This window comes from Bombus terrestris, chromosome 3 (assembly GCF_910591885.1).
Source record: "Bombus terrestris chromosome 3, iyBomTerr1.2, whole genome shotgun sequence".
In the NCBI taxonomy this organism is placed as follows: domain Eukaryota; kingdom Metazoa; phylum Arthropoda; class Insecta; order Hymenoptera; family Apidae; genus Bombus; species Bombus terrestris.
In genome coordinates this window covers 9,101,468-9,119,143 of record NC_063271.1, presented here as the reverse complement: position 1 = coordinate 9,119,143, position 17,676 = coordinate 9,101,468, and the positions used below count along the sequence as shown (strand labels likewise).

Genomic DNA, 17,676 nt, shown 5'->3' with positions numbered 1-17,676 from the left:
TCTTTAAATTAATTAACCAATTATCTAATAATTAATTGAGAAATTAACATAGGTGATAAATGCTCACTGAACCTTTTGACATTTCCAGAAGGAAAATTTTCTTAAATTTAGAATCATTTCGTAATTCAAATTATATTTAAATAATAAATAATAAAATAAATTAATAGAAAAAGAGATACAGATTTTTGATACAATTTAAATAAAAATTCAATCCTTAAGCGGTTAAAAAGATGTTTAATTCAAAGAGATATGTAGGAGTTCCAGGATAATGAGCTTGAAAATCCTCTCACCCAGTTTGATCAGTTCTGCTTATCAATGTCATATCACGCAATAGGGCTAACGTTAATAATACTGACTTTATCATACGTAAATTGAAGAAACAAATATTTTTTCATTCTTTTGTAATCATAAATAAGAAATATAATATTTGTTATATAAATAAGGCATGCGCGTACGCGCATAAATATGTACACTCGATAGAATTGCACGAGATTCACGATAGAGTCCATCGTTTTTCTTCTTCTACTCTTTTCTTGAAATGATATCAATTAGACTAGCCGAAGTTTTCGAAGTGGTGAATGAAGTACGGCAGGCGTCGACCTTTATTCACTTCGTCGCAGGATGACATCACACTCTTTGTCAGAGGACGCGGTCCGCAGCTAAATACTCCTATCTTACTAACCTACGGCAACATTTTAATTAAAACAAAAATTTAGATTAGTATATTTAATTTTTTAAATAACATTTATAACGTTTCATTTTAATTCGTGATAATTTATTTAATTTTAAGATTAAATATTCTAATGTGTATTAATTAAGCGAAAGTAATTCTAACACTTACGTAGCTATGCTTTTTCTGAACAAATTTTAGAAACGACGTCATATCGGGTCTACCAAAATGATTTATCGCTTTTAACCCAGTGAATATACTTTTCTTGGACAGCCTTTGGAAATGGTTCTCACAAATATACTGTAACAAAGAAATTTAATTCAATTTGTGTTTATATAATAAAAATGTAATTTCCCAACTAAGTAATTACAACTGTGCAATAACCTACCAACATGGTTGTACGTAAATCGAATTTGTGAAAAAATTGCGTAATAAATATGTGAATTTCTAACACGTCCGTAACATCCTTCCTCTCGACATCTCTTAGTACATCGATGAACCATTCGAAATGTTTGTGAGAAGGGCAAATCCAAAGGAAATAAACCTAAATTTAATAAAATATAATAACATAAACATTATTAAATATTTATATTATGCAAAAATATCATTTTTTTATCTGAGTACGATAAAATTCAGTTATAATTACCTTCTTACAAGCAACTCCAGAGTATCTATTGGTAGAAGTTCCAAACACGAGATCGTTCAACATGGAGGCGTAGGGAGTGACACCAATGCCACCGCCAACCATCACAGCGACCTCGAACTTGTACCAATCTTGATTGCCACCACCGAACGGTCCTTCTATTCTTATTTTCGGGTGCTCGTCTTCCGGGTTATAATTACAGGGATCGAAGTAATTGCGCAATTTCCAAGTCCACGGTCCCTGCGCCTTAATGTGACACGAGAGAAAGTTCTCGTGTGGTGCAGAAGTCAAGGTGAACGAATGAAATTCGTTCGACCTAAATGCGGTACAAGAAAGACGAACCCATTGACCGGATAAATATTTCAAATTTGGTGGCCTGTAGAATTTGATTTTAATCACGTCTGAAGGTAGCAGTTCCGTTTCGATGATGTCCAGTGCCATACATTTGGTACGGAGACTCACCATCTTAAAAATAATAGTGTAATGATTAATAAGGAATTTATTAATTTAAAAAATGTAAAATAATAATATAATAATTAATAGCAGTAATTATTATGTATGAAAATTGGAAAGTAAATTATCACAAGGCGCAGCTAGTTAGTAAAAGAATTAGATGATAAAATTATAAATCTGAATAATAGAATCAATAAAATAAAATAGAATAATCACTCAATTTACCTTGTCTAGAGAATAAATAATGGCAGGGCCAACAAAGAAAATCCAAAATCGCGGAGAGCCAGTCAAACGAGCCAAACCGTGTATTAAACACAATGCATATAGAACTACGTATAAGCTATGCGTGGACCAGAAAAATTTATACGCTTTTTGACGAATAGTTGGGTGAGCAAAGACAAAAATGATTGTCATTACAACGAATAGCAAGATCCCAGTTAAACCTGTAAAAATAATTTAGTGTTACTTAAAACATTTATATGATTATTAAGTAATTTGTAGTAAATAAAAATTAAGCTAAATATCTACCTGTTACTGTTCTAAAAAGCCAAAACGATATTGTCAACCGAGCATCGCTTGGGAAACTAAGTTCGCTGGTCAAACATCGAAGATGAGCTAATGGTTGAGTCGAGATATGATAAAAGTTCACCATGTGTCCCACTGTGTGCAAAACGGAGAAAAATAACGCAGTGCACGCAGCAATTTTATGAAATTGTATATGAGAATCAAGAGGAATGTATTGTTGAATAGAAAATTCTTTGAGCTTAGTCAAAAGATTGCGTGACATCGTTAAAAGAAGTAGACAGTAACAAAAAGACAAGGCTGCTGCAGATCCTCTAGTTATGGCGATTCCGACTCCCATAATATGTCTCAAATCCGTGTGTTCAGCCATAAAGGAATAGTCTAAAATTTAGAACGATTCAATTGTTTCCCTAGAAAATATATTCAGTACCTATGCATGTATTTATTATAGTTCCTTTTTTTTCAGTAAGCTGTTCAATTGTAAAGAAAAGTGTAAGTTAAAAAAGGAACTTATTACATATTTGGACAGATTCGGTAATCCTAGGTTTAAAATAACCAAAAAGAAACTTACAAATGAATCTTTCGACGAATAAAGCGATGGTTGTGACATAGAAAACAAATAAATAGAAAATATTTTGCCGATTTTCCTCAAGAAATGTCGAAACAGCGTCCCACTGTTTTTTAGCCCAGGTTTTCGAATCCTCTGGTGGAAGTTGATCTATATGGAAACTTGTCATACGAGCTACATTGGTCGATGTGTCGAGGAAATTCTGCTTCGCGCCTTTGCAATCGAGACCGATCGCAACGAAATCGCCTTTATACTCTTTCATCATCAGCTTGAAATCGTTGTACGTGAGGTAATCCTTTCTCTCGAGTCCGGCATCCTAAAAGAAACCATATTGGAGATGCAATCGATGTTCTGGATACGGATACTTTAACGATAGACATTTTGGAGTTGAAAGTTTACTTGGAACATTCCATCGATTAATTCTGTAACATGATCGTCTGATAGACTAGTTGTGCGTGCAATTTCTACCAAAGATCTGAGCATTTCTGATAACTCTTCCTTGTCAATGACTCCGTTACTGTCTTTGTCGCACATGTCAAAGATTATTCTTAATTTGTCCTCGGTTTTCCCGCGTGAAAATAATAAAACAGTGTCCAAAAATTCCTAAAATGGAGATATATTTAAGTTTTAATTCCTTGATATATTATTAAAATGGATGAATTCTTAGCTTTTGGTTATTGCTTTTTAACCACTTAATATATTATTTTTAATCTTTAAAGCTTGAATACAATCTAAGCTAAGACTTTAATCTAAATTTTAATTAAAATTTTAATTAAATAATTGGTATAATTTAATAACGTAATGTTTTCTTTAAACGAAAATGAGAAGCTTATCAACCGAAAGCACTAATTAGTCAAAGAAACTGTAACTTAAAATACATATAAAATATGTCGCACAAATATGTTGTATAAAGGTGCGAAAACTTAAAAATTCCATTTCCAAAATTCAACGCCTTTTACCTGAAACGAGATACGACCGTCCCTGTCCTTATCGACTATATTAAACATTTTCTTTACGAATACAGCGTCTGCACGCATTCCAAGCGCGCTCGCAAATTCGCTTTTAGAAAGCGACGTCCTCATCACGGTAACGACCTCACCGCTGTCGCTATCTTCGGATCGTCGTCGCCTTTCACCAGGTCGTAAACCGAACGTCAGGGCGTAAGCTTCCCTAAAGAACTGTCAGAAAAGGAAAAAACTAGCCTTACATAGTTTACAAAGCGGGAAGTGATACGTTGAAAGCTTTAAAAGGCGAAATAGGAGTCGATTCGAACTAAGAATACAAAAAAGTACCTGCTCGAGTTTCTTTTGGCGGCGTTCCTTCGTTTCCGCTTTTGCAAGCATAATGTCCCTACTCACTTGGGACAGGGTGAAGTGCTTCTTATGGGACGCCAGAAATGCCTCCAGTTTCGCAATGAACTTTCTACGCGAGGCCAGTGAATCCAGTTCAAGGACAAGGTCGTAGTCTCGCGGTATCCGCAATAGAACCAACGCCTTACGATGACCATTCTCGTTTTCCTAAATAAATATTAATTAATATGTTGTACAGAAGATTGTGCGAAGAACGCAAAATGTTAGGAACATTTTTAATATTAATTTTTGTTTGCCTAACGAAATAGAAAATGATAAGAGGGAGAATCCCTTGATTCTACGTAATAATAATATATAGAATGCTCTCTATTTCAAGCACGCTAGACCATTGTTAGTAAAGTTATTTTTAATGAAACATATTTTATGCACAACTTAGAAAGTGTAGAAAAATAAATAGAATTTACAAATATTTTACTAAAAACCACTTGAATATCAACATGTTGACTGAAACAGACTGAGTTTTGTAAAATACTATATTGTAAGAAAAATGATTAATTCCTAAATAGACGTATTTTCTACTATACAATATTTGAATTTTTCAGTCAAACACATTCTTATTTTAATTATTTTAAAAAATTTAGCAATCTAATTGATTAATGAATCACGATAATGACACTATACTACAGTAAAACATTGCCCTAATCATATTAACAATAACCAGCGTAATTCCATCTTATGAAGCAAGAAACATTTTTAAACGCACGAAAGCGTGGAATTACATGGGTTTCGCATATCAACTCGGCTCGTTGAAATCGGTGAGCCAAACCAGAGAACCAGTCTCTACAAATTTTCATGTGTTTAATTCGCCCGTTTCCTTTGTAAAACTCTATACAATATTACACAATTACGAAGTTTCAGCCAAGATTTCTTGACTGGATTCTCCTTCAAAAAGTAAAACGTAAAAGTTTGCTGCAATCACCTGCGATTCTTCTATCGTGACCGTGTTCACGTCGCAGAAATCGAATGTGCGGAGTTTCTCTCCCTTGCGATCGACGATGTGCAGAGCCGCTTCCGGCCCGAATTTCACCTTGACCAGACGACGATGGTTCGCGTGTAACCACTCTCGTACGATCATTTTGTCCACGCAGATTTTACCATCTTTCCTTTTTTGTATCGCTTCTTGGAGAATTTTTAGACGTCTTCTTCGTCGGTTTTGGAGCTTGACCAGACCATAACCGGCACCAGCGCAAAGAATCGGAACGAAACCGAGAAAAACACAGGCGTATATGTACACCAGCTCACTTCCCTGTAATGGAATAGATGTACATAGTTTTCAGAGTTTGTACATATAGGGTAACACGAGGAAAACGTGAAGTTCCAGGAAGATAGTTTGTTACGTAATGTTGTATAATAGACTGGAAGAGATATCGTGGGGTTTTGAAATTGGTTAAACTGGTTATCGTTTCAAGAAATGCAATTTGAGATACATATGTAAAGGGAAACAGAGGGACTATACGATGTCGATTTGGCATTGTATCTTCTTTGTAGTACTGCCTACTCATTTGACTTATTTTAATTTAGCTCATTTAACACCGCCTACGCTCTTAGGTTCTTGTGTTTCAATTGCATTTTTGGTTCAAAAAATAAAAGATTCTTTCTTTTTAAAAGACATACTTTTAAAAGCGAATTTTAGAAATGACTTTTGTAACATGAAATTCAATATTTAGGGTGCATACGGTTGTACGTGTAATTATATCGATTAATACTTTAATTATCTCTTCCACCAATGATAATGAATAATAATTACTTCAAAATAGTCGTAACGTTGTAGTGGAACACAGGGCTCCAGCATTGTTGAGTTGAGTTGATAAGGCTGAGGACATGGATCTCCTTCTTCCCAGTTGAACACACCTCTTTGAATGGCGTCTGCTGGTATTCCTGTCGCGTTTACTATTACGTCCCATAGAGTTACCCGACGAATATCTGCTATTTCACTTTTTGTGAAAATTCTAAAAAATAAAATATGATATAAATGTCAGTGCACAATATTACTTTTGGAATTTATTTTAGAAATTTTTATATAAGCAACTAATTAATAATTTGGGATCGTTATCTTACTACTATTAACTTTTTCTTTCAATAAATTATAAATGGAACAAAATTTTATTATATACTTTTTAAACTTCCAGAATTTTAAAAATTTGATGCCATGTATAATATTATGCTGCACTTTTAAATTCAATATAATACCTATCAATGCTATCATCACCACTTACCCATTTTCTTCATTTTCGAACCAAAATCTATCAGAATCTCTCAAACGAAGAAACTGTTCTTTAATTACAGCTGAAAAGAGTTCTCCAGGGCCGGCACTGGATTCCAACATTCCACCAACGTAAACGTCCACATTGTTTAAATTATTCGAATGAATTTCTACTAACGTACGCAGTAGCGAAGGATTTTTATTGAATAATTCCGGATTGATTTCGTTCCAAGTTTTCTTACGAGGTAGCTTGAAATGTGCCCTAGCTGTATTGTAATCTGGAAGCCCGTTGTCCCTTCCTCGCATGATGTTCAAAGCACCTAAATCGCGTCTTGAGAATTCCATAGGTCCGAATAAATTATTTCTAATGTCAGTGCCAAGGAGATTATCCTCTTTCTCTGCTATTTGTGATGTCATGCCCATGAGGAGTTCTTCGATCGTACTGTTAGTTAAAACTTCCTAAGAATATAGAAACATAACTTTACCTAAGTTAAATGGAATTACATTTAAATTAATTAAAATATAAAAATAAGATATTAAAAACTGGAATATTAGAATTATTAGAATTATTTCTAACTGTAGAACAAACAGTAGAATAAAAAGATATGCAGAATTAACTGTAGAACAAAGTAGATCAGATATAATTCAGTAAAATAATGTAAAACAAAAAATGTTGTGCATCTATTATTTCCTTATAAAACGAAAGAAACTTTTGGGACAACCTAATATATTTGAAATTATTAGAAATCTAAATTTATCAATTATTGGAAGTTATTGAATATTTACTGGAAATTGAAATTATATTCATAATAATAATCTGTATCTAATATAAACTATTTGTTTTTAAACACCACTTGCATTGGAGTCCCACCAAGTGGAACAAAGTCTAATCGCAGGTTGATCGGTATTAGTTCTTCTATATTCGCAATTTTCATTTCGACGATACAATCCTGGTGGTATCAACGTGTGCCCATATCGAAAAGCTGCGCTCTGAAATATGTGACTGATTCCAGGATGTAAATCTGGCTTGTATCCCGTATACGTTGGAGGATCTTCATTAAGAAGTATTGGAATATATTCGTATAAGATAATATTCTGCAATTTAAAAAGAAAAAATTAATTCTATCTGTTAGTGACAAATTCTATTTAATTTAAAAATTCAATTTGCAGAAAAACAGGATTACTTTCGAATTGTATTATGTTCATAAAAAGTAACAAGTAATGAAGTAAATAAACAGTATAGTATAATGTGGTTAAACGATATAAAGACGATACTCATAGATTTCATAAAGGATTACAGTCGGTAAGTTCGTATTAATTCTTCAAGTAGTATGAAATTAGTACATCGTGTATACCGAGTTACAGTAACGGTGTACAATTACACGACAATGATATAGTATTACTTGTAACGACGACAACGGAGTGACAATTTATGGATAGAAAGTATATGTTACATCTGTATTTTGTTGTAATTGAGTTAGATACTTAATATGTAATCGAATTAATTAATGTGTATATCGAATATGGAGATGCTGATCATCTTTATGAATTTATACTGAATAGCAATCTGTATAATTATGAGAAAATTCCATAAGATTGTAGATAATACGATAGATATAAGATGATACGAGTTGCTTTAAGTAAATGAATTCATCGTTATATAAAGTAATATTTCTAATTTGTGTGTATATTAAGGTTTGAAAAATATGTATCTTATTTTTCAATAATAATCTATAATAAAACAATAGCTCAGTCAACAATTTGCGATTTATATCAAATTTATCCAACTAGATAAATATATAATAAATAGGTGGCCACACGTGCCTGTATTTAATATTTATTTAAATACAATAAACAAACCTGAAGCGTTCCTATAACAACACGTCTCGCTTTCTGAAAAATATCTTCATCAGACATATTTGGATTCTCCAGTTGTATTCGTGCAGCAATCACATTATGCCACCGATAAAACAATATTCCAAGAGCCAATAACGGAGGATGCTGATTCGTTCGTGGATCTCCAAGAACTAGATATGATTTGTCACAATGAAACAAATTTTTGAAATCGTCACGTACAATGATAAAAGATATTGAACTCACGATAAAGACGTTCTGGACTGAGCATTCTCATAACGTGTGGAACAGCATGATTAAAAAGTGGAGCACGCATCGTGTTCCTCACAGGAAATTTCCTGGTAGGCTCCATAAGGAGGCTGCCGTTTTTGAAAGACCTCATGGTGTTCGCCCATGCTTCACTGCTCGAATAAATGAAGCTACCGTCGATCCAACTCGTCACTTTGTTTATCTGCAACCTCACGTATTCAGAGCTACTTTTCACGATTTATTTCCCAATATCTGAATAATCTTTGGTAATAGAATTCCGTTCTATATTTGAAGCTATATTTGAAAGTTTTATGTTACACAAATGTTTATTTTTGGCATATATTATATATGGGAATTATATATCTTATATTTGAAAATTATATATTTTGTAAAATTTTACCAATTTTTTAATATTTCTAAACCCCGAAAATCATATATTTTACCAAAATTTTATATTTAAATATTATTAGATTATAAATAATGCCATTTTTCGGTATGTTTTTCATGACAAAATCCATTAATTTAAGTTTAATTGTCGAAAAAACAGCATTAATTATGGAATTATCTAATATATACGTATATGAATTTACACGTAAAAGGTAATGAAATAAACGAGAAATTATGGTGGGTATACAAGTTTTCTGTGTCTCGTATGTGACACGATTTCTCGTGAAAAATGTTCAATACGCTTTACCCGGTGGCGCAATAATAAGATACGCTGAAAAGAAGCGCAAGAAACAACTTGCGGAGCTCTTAATGACCACTACTTTCTCTATCATTATGAATAAAGTTTATATCCATCAAAAATATGTTGTCTGGATATTTTAAAATTTCTTTTTTATTTTTATTAAAACGATCGAACTTTCTCAAATATAAATTTAAATTTTCGAATACAATTCAATTTCCGAATTTTCATATTAAGACAACAATATCCAAACTCAAGTCTAAATCAAATTCAGATCCTACTACATTCAAATTAAATTCAAATCCATATTAAGTCAAATAAATTGAAATTCGAAACTCTTTCTATATTGCTAGTCGAAATTCCCTCAAAATACGCTATAATAAATATGCAACATATTCTTATATTTGGTAATTATCATATATAGTTAAATATCACTACATTTATTATATATTACACTATACGTTGCCAAAAATACCACAAGGCAACCTCGCTTTCCAATGTTCAACCAAAGTTCAACGACGCAAATCATTCACATATTCCCAACTATCAATGTATAAATCGGGTGAATAAATAAAATCGGGTAAAGCAAGAAATTACCTGTTCACGTGGGCTATTAGGGCTGTGTCCGGTTTGCCGATCATAATCCGCCCGACGGAAGGGAATGTACTTGTTACCTTGGCACTCCTTGTCGAAAACCGGATCGCATTTGTCCACGTCAATTCGATGGTACTCTATGGGGCAGCCACTTTCGCTGGCCATGATTATCTCCGACGTGACCAGTTGCCCTGAAATGGTTCCATACGCAGGTTCGATGAAGAGCGATCGAGGTTCCACTTCTCAAGGAAGCGGTTGCAACGCGCAACCGGTTCTCGAAGGATCACTTTTTCCCCTTTGGTCGCTTCCGTTGTCGAGTTTCGCCGCAAACACCAATCGACACGGATGGAATTCAGGGGAGTGTTCCAGTTTTTGCATTTCGCCTCTTTCAAGAATCGACCGCACTTTCCTTTGCTCTGGTTCCTCGACGTTTGTTAATTCCGGTTTAAGCAACGGTTTTTGGGACAAAATTGAGAACGTGAGACCGAACACGTTCGCTTCAAATTATTCGGCAATTGACTGCTTCGGATTTGGATTTTTTAAGTTTAATCTAATTAGAATTCTCACTTTGCTCGATTCGAATTAAATCAATTAAATTCAGATCGAATTATTGGGAAACCTAAAGCATTTTGTAATACTGGTTTTCTATTGAAAATAATGAACCAGAAGACACCGGACGAAAAGAGAAACCGAGTCACTTAGATACCAACTCATTACAGGAAATAGAAAACAGCAATATATTATTCGTAATAGAAGATATTTCCAAAAGCTATGACAAGACGACGGAAGCAGAGCAATAAACTTCATACATACGGCGAAACAAACGAAAGAATTAAGGATATAACAGCAATAGGACCATTAAATGTACCATTGTCGATAGAAAGAATTATCGCATAGGTAAGATTAGCTGGCAAACTAGGTTGGACAACGACGATAAGACAAGGAATGAAATATAAAATAGAAGAGAATGTTAACTACATAACACCAGAAATAGAAAATCGAAAACACATACTAAACGAGTACACAATAACATATACAGAAATCAGACTAACTACGCTAATTCTGGCTTTCTTCGCTTAAACATTTTCATTTCGAATTATCAGAGAATCGTTGCTTTTGAATTCTAATTTTCTTAATCTAATTTCATTATAATGCTGAATTTCCTAATTCGATTTGCTTTAATTAATTTTACTTCAAAGTTTAGAGGAATCGTTTCTCTTTAAGTATGATTGTTGTAATCAAATTTGATTTAATGAAACACACATTGGATTGTCTGGAAATTTTCCTGGATGTTTCTTTTGAGAGCTGATTTTCTTAATTTAATTCAATTGGCTATCCAAGGTTCATCTCTGCAATATATACTACGTTCGTTGCGTACTAATTTAGTATTCTGTATACACTTTACTTAATTTCCATTATCGTTAGACATATCCTTTATCATTTTCGCTACGGTTTCATAAATGTACATATACATAATAAGATACTGAAATATAGAAAAATTGTTTAATTTTTCCTACTTCCACGTATTTAAGCTTTGGGTTATTATGTAAATATATTGAAGGATAATTCCATGTAAGTACATATGCCGATAAATTATAATGCGGCAAGTTTCTAAGAAAAACGTCTGGTACTTGGATGCCATTATTAATCTGTCTGTTCATTAATAGTTCCATACTGAATTGATACTTAATTGATAAGAGAAACAATGAACATAATAACGATATGATGCATACGCATATCGCTATATAATTTTTCACAGAGAAATCTAAGTGAAATGGAAATTTAAATGCACGTGTGCTTGATGAATTTCAGAAATTCATATCGTCGAAAGTCTTACGAATACATTTTTATATTTTTTACAGTATCATTAAACATTCAACAAAACCTTTTCACACATATTGCAAAAGCCCTACTAAAGTTGACTCAAATTTAATAAAATTGTTATTTTTATTAGTGGACTACGAACGTGTATACATTTCTGACAAAGATTAAACTTGAAGAAATGTATAGGATGCAGGTAATATACAAAACTATACGAAATATCCAAAGTATGGTGTTTATAACATTATTTGAATGAAACAGGAGAAATAAATTTTTATGTAAGCTCCATTTTTCTAAAACATCTCTAATTTCTAATTTGATCTAATAAAAATAAGAATTTTCATAATTATCCACAGATTAACTGCTAGTTTTATTTATTAACAATTCTTAATTGTAACAATTCTTAAAACTAAATTAAATACGAATCAATGATTCCCTATTTTCAATAATTCCCGGTTCAACGTGTACCACACTTCATTATACGTTACACAGAATATTTTACCGTGAAAAGTGGATCAAAAAGTTCTCTGCACCTCGTGATACTCGTTTCTATTCCGACACCCGGACACCTTACTGTTTGCGCAACAACGTGCACAGATATTCGAATGCGTGCACCGTCAGCCATGGTAATTCCACATGCTATTCTATCATTACCTGATTCATTCGAAATATCTCCGAGTGACAATTTTCTTGTATGACGACATTACTCTCAAATCGTATTGATTTTTCCGATATTTGGAATTAAGGAGAAATAATTGAAAATTTCTTTAGAAATCGTTGGGATTTCTCTTCAAACGAAATAAACGAAAGATACTTTACGTTGCATGATTTTTGTTCTTTATTGAAATACTAGTAATTTGATCATTTTCGTGAGATCGAAGAGAAATAAATTTACAATTTCTACGAAGATCTTTGAAATTTGTTTTCATAATAGGTAAAGGAAAAAAGATACTTTAAATCCCGTAATTTTGGTTCTTTGTTAAAATGCTAATAATGTAATAATTTTCTCGTAAATTTGCCTAGGTTTATTCTGATTGAGTCATCGATGCTAATGCAGTAAATGTAAAACGATCTTATTGGATTGTTTAGTCTACAGACTTCGCCACTATGATGAAATTCTTGTTAATTTCTATGATTAGGCAAAGAAGATCGAGGAATAGATAGCGTGAAATAATAAATGAACCGTTTCCTTTTATTGAATCAATTGTAGAATTATTTTCTGGTGAATGAATATTTTTTTGCGAAGGACGTTAATTATAATTTAATTTTTACGTTTATCTGTACTTATTTCGCCTCAATCGATGAACAATGATTTATATACTCCGTGAAATTAAATGAGAATTAATATGCACTGTTTAAAATGATCAAAAACATTGATATGTTCTTACCGAAGAAGGCAAATAATGCTGTCCTATTTTTGACGGATGGCAGACCATCGTCACCTTGCATGAAAAGCTGACTGAGCTTCCTTGGAGATGGCCTATCCTGGCCAGCCAACATGTAAACCCCATCGGAATATGCTGCTGGCATCTTTCGTATCAGCCTGCTGTCTACGGATGTACAAACCGTGTTAAGAGCGACATGATAATCAATTCCTTTCTTTTTCTAATTATTTATTACAAAGCATCGTCGTTCAGCACTTTCGCTAAATCTTTTGTCTTTTGGAATAATATTTCCCCTGTTATCTGGGATTATTTAAAAAGTCTTCGATATCGATGGATCATAGCTATAGCCACCGACAATTGTATCATTTAATTTGTATTTTCATTCTGTATTTCACAGGCAAAGTGCTATTAATGACATCTTTTACATAAAACACAGAACAATAATTAAAGTAAGATACTTAAAAATTGAAAAACTAAACGCCATTTTTATAGTAACTTTTGATTACGAATTGAACTCATTAGAATTTTGCCCGAGGAAATTATCTCTTCTGAAACTCATAATTTCTCGGCTCAACTTATAATACGATGTGTATTTTTCTTCCTCTGAGCTTCCTCAACTCTCTATTAGGTAAATAGCTTAATCCAAACTAGTATAACTTATTTACGATCTAACGATAACCATTGAAAGTTAAATAAGCGTATACTTTATATTTTAATGCTGTGAAAGAACTGTAGAACCGAATCAAAAATTGACCATTCCGTTATTCTTTTCTTACTCTATTAGTACAAACGATGAACTCCGTACGACATTATACGTTTGACTAAATTATTAGCGTTCTGTCAGGAAGTACATAGATAGTTAACACGCAGGAAAGAACACTTTATAAGATATGGTGTCATTTAAACAAGGCAGAAAATTAGCGTAAAAAACGTAACAGACATTTAAAGCGTAAAATGAAAGATTCTTTTGGTATAAAAAAACAAATGTCGCCGACAGGACCCATTCGTAACTTAATCATTTCTTTTTCTAGAGAGATAAAAAGACAATGATCTCGTGATTTTAATGGATCTCGTCTTTTTAATGGATATGTACTGTTTTCTAAATATCATTAGTAGCAATGTCGTTCATGTTGAATAGAATACATCAATGTTAGTATAATAATCGAGGGGCGGCGATTTTCATGTTTAAAGAACCATAACATTTCTGTCGGCAGAGCTGATTACGTCTTTCACGGTGCTAAAGTTTTTGCTGGCCATTTTATACCAGCCTATATTGAAACAAAATAGCGACTTTTTTCGCCTTTCACTCTACGCGCCATTGGCTTTGCACGCTATTGCAATTCGAGCCGCATCACAGTGTCAACAAAAAATATTTGCAACTACAATTCTCTTCTTTCTCCGTTTAAATTATAACAACTTCCATGTTGTAATGCAAATTTAATAATCGTACAAATGTAACAACGTACAGATAAATATTAACGAAAGGCTGGGCAAAATTACTGAAAATTTGTTCAATCTCACTGTCCCCGATTTCTATCAAATATTAAATTCTATCATTTAATTATAACAAAACAATACATAATCACAAAACAGTTTCTTTAAATTCCAAACCTCCTATCTTCCTCGCAGTTTATCAATATTTCTCAATGTTTCATTATCAATATTTTATCAATATCTTATTAAAAGTATTCTTACGATATTCTTCTAAAAGACAATTTTTCCCTAATTTGACCCTGTCCTACCGCATAATAACGATCTGATGCTATTCTACTGTGAATGCAGTCTACTTGTTTACAAGGAAACAGATTTAAACAGAGTAACAAGACAACGAAGCAATAGTATTTGAACTACTTGCCAATCGATCCCCAATCAGGATGAGCCAGATTGTTGTACCATCCATCGTACCTTTGTTTATCCGCATAGCTATGCGCAACTCCTGTAAGAAACAACAAGAAAACATTTTCTAAGATCATAATGAACAAGAAAGCGTCGAATTGCATCGAGAAATGCAGTGTTCTTTCGACGAAATGAAAGTTTTCTAATGTTAAAAGTAAGTGTCACGACAGGGTCCAAGAACAAACATTAATAAAGTGGAAATCTTTAACTACTCGTAGATGGATCGGATCATGTACGATGAATTCAAAGGCATGTATCGCGTTATATATCTATGCATCGTTTCTTGGAATTATGAATATATTTTTTAAGAACTAAATGAAATAGATTTTGAATGAGTTCTGTTTCGATCACTTTTTTAATATTTCGGGGCATGATCATTCAGTTCATTTCTTAAAATCGTGAACTTTTTTTTAGGAATGATTCAGAATCTTTCAAATGAGATCTGCTTCGATTATTTTCATCGTTCAGTTCATTTTTTGGAATCACGAACTTATTTAAAAATATTCAAAATTCTTTGGAGGCGTTCAATCGTTTTTGCCTATTATTGTTTATAAAGTTCCTAATTTAGAATCGTTCGATTCATTGTTTGGAATCTTTTAGAAAAGAAACAAAATTTTTCAAATAAAATCTGACCCCCTCGACAATTTTTAGGATTGGTCGTGGAGTGGTTCACGGGTAAAAGATAATCGATCAGTCAGTTAACTATGCAAATAAATTATTCGTTAGGGATTAGGAGGAGATTTAATTTACAATCAACCAAGTTGCACATTTATCGAGAAACGAATGTAGAATTAATTTTAAAGCTCTTTCATAGAGGAAATAAGCCAATTAAATTGTAATGACCTTTAGAAACAAAAAAGAGTAGAATTAACAGGATGAAGTAAGATTCAGATCTAATTTGGTTGAAGCTTACGTTACACAGTACTCAAATTAACTAAATTAACGTGATTTGATTACTAAATTATTAAAATCACAAGAAAGGCACTTGTTTACAAAACTATATACAATTTGTATTTTTCTTTAAAAACCATAAATTCTTTACGCCTTAAAAATTATTCAGTCATATGATACTTTATCCAAAGTCATACTTATCCATAAATTCAATTCTCAAAGTTACCATAATTATCCATAACCATTTATGTACCTCATTAAACCCACTATTTATATCATTTTCAGACGATCTTAATTATGAATCAGTTTCAGCAATCAATTCAAAATTCTCAGCTACCTCTATGGGTCGATATTTATACCTTACTTTAAAACAAACTCATTGCTAATATCGGAGATCAAGAAACACTCCACTGGTTCTCCCAACTATAAAATAGCAAAATGAAATCTCCTCGATTGGAACATCATTGCTCCACATTTTCACTTTCGGTACACTTTCGTCGCTCCAAGTTCGCTCGAGCGGATAACGGAATCGCGCGCGTGCAGCGATCTAGCATCATAAGGTAAGAGTCGTACCGGTTCCAGCAGGCAGGATGATCAAAAGCAGCCAGACTAGCAGGTCGATCCATGTCGAATCTGGTGGTCGTCGTCGTGTCATCGTCAACGTAACAACACGCACCCGTGCATTTCTTTCAACGATTGATCACCACTTTTTTCCTCTCTTGGCGCACAAAACCTGCCGCACTACTCGATGCTTTCTGTTCAGAGTCGACTGCGGGAATGCATGCTTCGTATGAAATATCCTCCGGCTCTGTATAACGAACCGCTTGTGTACTTACTATCTATTCAAAGGAGGAATGGCTACGAGGAAGGCGTGCAAGGTGACACACACTTCGGTACGCGACAAACTGACTCGAACGTTATCCAATTTTTGGTCATATACTGTACAAAAAAAGAAAGAGATATCAAAACAGCGGAGATCAACGAAAAGACACTTTCTGTGTGGTGGATGGAGGCACAGTGAAGTCGTAGCCGGGCCACCACGGAGAATAGAGACAACACGTGCGACACACGGGCGAAAGAAAAAGAATCGAGGTCCGTTCGCTGGCTCTCAGGGTATGCCTCGTGTCTGGCGGCTTCGAAGCAGGATTCCCCCCACCCTCGAGGACGTTGGTGAGCGAGGGTACACCTCATACTCGAGTGGTTTGGGCCAAGAGCGCTCAGCCTGTGTTCGCTGTATGTCGTGTTGCCGTTCTTGGATACGCGGTGAAAGTCGCCGGCCTATTTGTTTCGTTACCGCGAACGCGCCTCTGTCTTTCTTTCTCTTTCCTTCTCCGTATACATTGTGCATATCTTTCCTTCCCTCTTTCTCTCTCTCCTTCGTTCACCAACACATTCTGTCTTATTGCTCTCCTCACTGCTCCTCCACGCTCGCTTCGCGTTTCTTTCGTCCTCGTCGTCTCCACGCCTCTCATCACTGTTCGTTCACCGTATACAACATCGGGACGTATAACGAAGACGACGTCACCGCAGGCACAGGCCTAGTTTTCGAGTCCGCGGCACCGATTACCCAAGGCGAAACCTCTCTCGGTTCTCCGACCTGAAGTTTCAAGGTCGATGACGGGACGTCTCAGGCTACGGACACTGGCAGAGAACATCCTGGCAGCCGGTGATGGCAACGTTTAGCAGGAATTCGTTCGCGTTCCGCGTTCTGTTCCTCTGATTCCGGACACTGAAAATTGAGAACGGGTAGAGGGCATCATGCGTGACCTTGACACGAGGATATTGCTCGATTATGAAGTAAGTGGTTTGACGTAGTGGTATCTCTATGATACAGACATAATATAGTAATTCCAGTGTTAAGTAGTTTAAAGT

At 34.1% G+C, this 17,676-nt stretch overlaps 1 protein-coding gene across 4 annotated transcripts; it reads right to left on the bottom strand.

Moving 5' to 3' along the window:
* Nucleotides 1–342: 342 nt before the first annotated feature.
* Nucleotides 343–16,783, bottom strand: LOC100646100 (dual oxidase). 4 transcript variants are annotated; one of them, XM_020868522.2, is made up of 21 exons: nucleotides 16,641–16,783; nucleotides 16,378–16,573; nucleotides 14,873–14,953; nucleotides 13,021–13,182; nucleotides 9,815–10,002; nucleotides 8,530–8,734; nucleotides 8,290–8,456; nucleotides 7,288–7,524; nucleotides 6,443–6,888; nucleotides 5,974–6,175; nucleotides 5,146–5,472; nucleotides 4,149–4,373; nucleotides 3,816–4,034; nucleotides 3,256–3,459; nucleotides 2,860–3,172; nucleotides 2,295–2,669; nucleotides 1,992–2,209; nucleotides 1,317–1,778; nucleotides 1,059–1,214; nucleotides 842–970; nucleotides 343–682 (listed from the first exon to the last, which is right to left on the bottom strand). In XM_020868522.2, exons 2-21 carry the CDS (start codon nucleotides 16,457–16,459, stop codon nucleotides 554–556), a joined length of 4,527 nt encoding a protein of 1,508 aa, XP_020724181.1. In that variant the 5' UTR covers nucleotides 16,460–16,573; nucleotides 16,641–16,783; the 3' UTR covers nucleotides 343–553. The 4 variants fall into 4 exon arrangements, with proteins under 4 accessions (XP_020724181.1, XP_048260074.1, XP_020724184.1 ...); XM_048404117.1 differs by lacking the exon at nucleotides 16,641–16,783 and having other exon boundaries at nucleotides 16,378–16,637; XM_020868525.2 differs by lacking the exons at nucleotides 16,378–16,573; nucleotides 16,641–16,783 and having other exon boundaries at nucleotides 13,021–13,178.
* Between the last annotated feature and the right edge of the window lie 893 nt (nucleotides 16,784–17,676).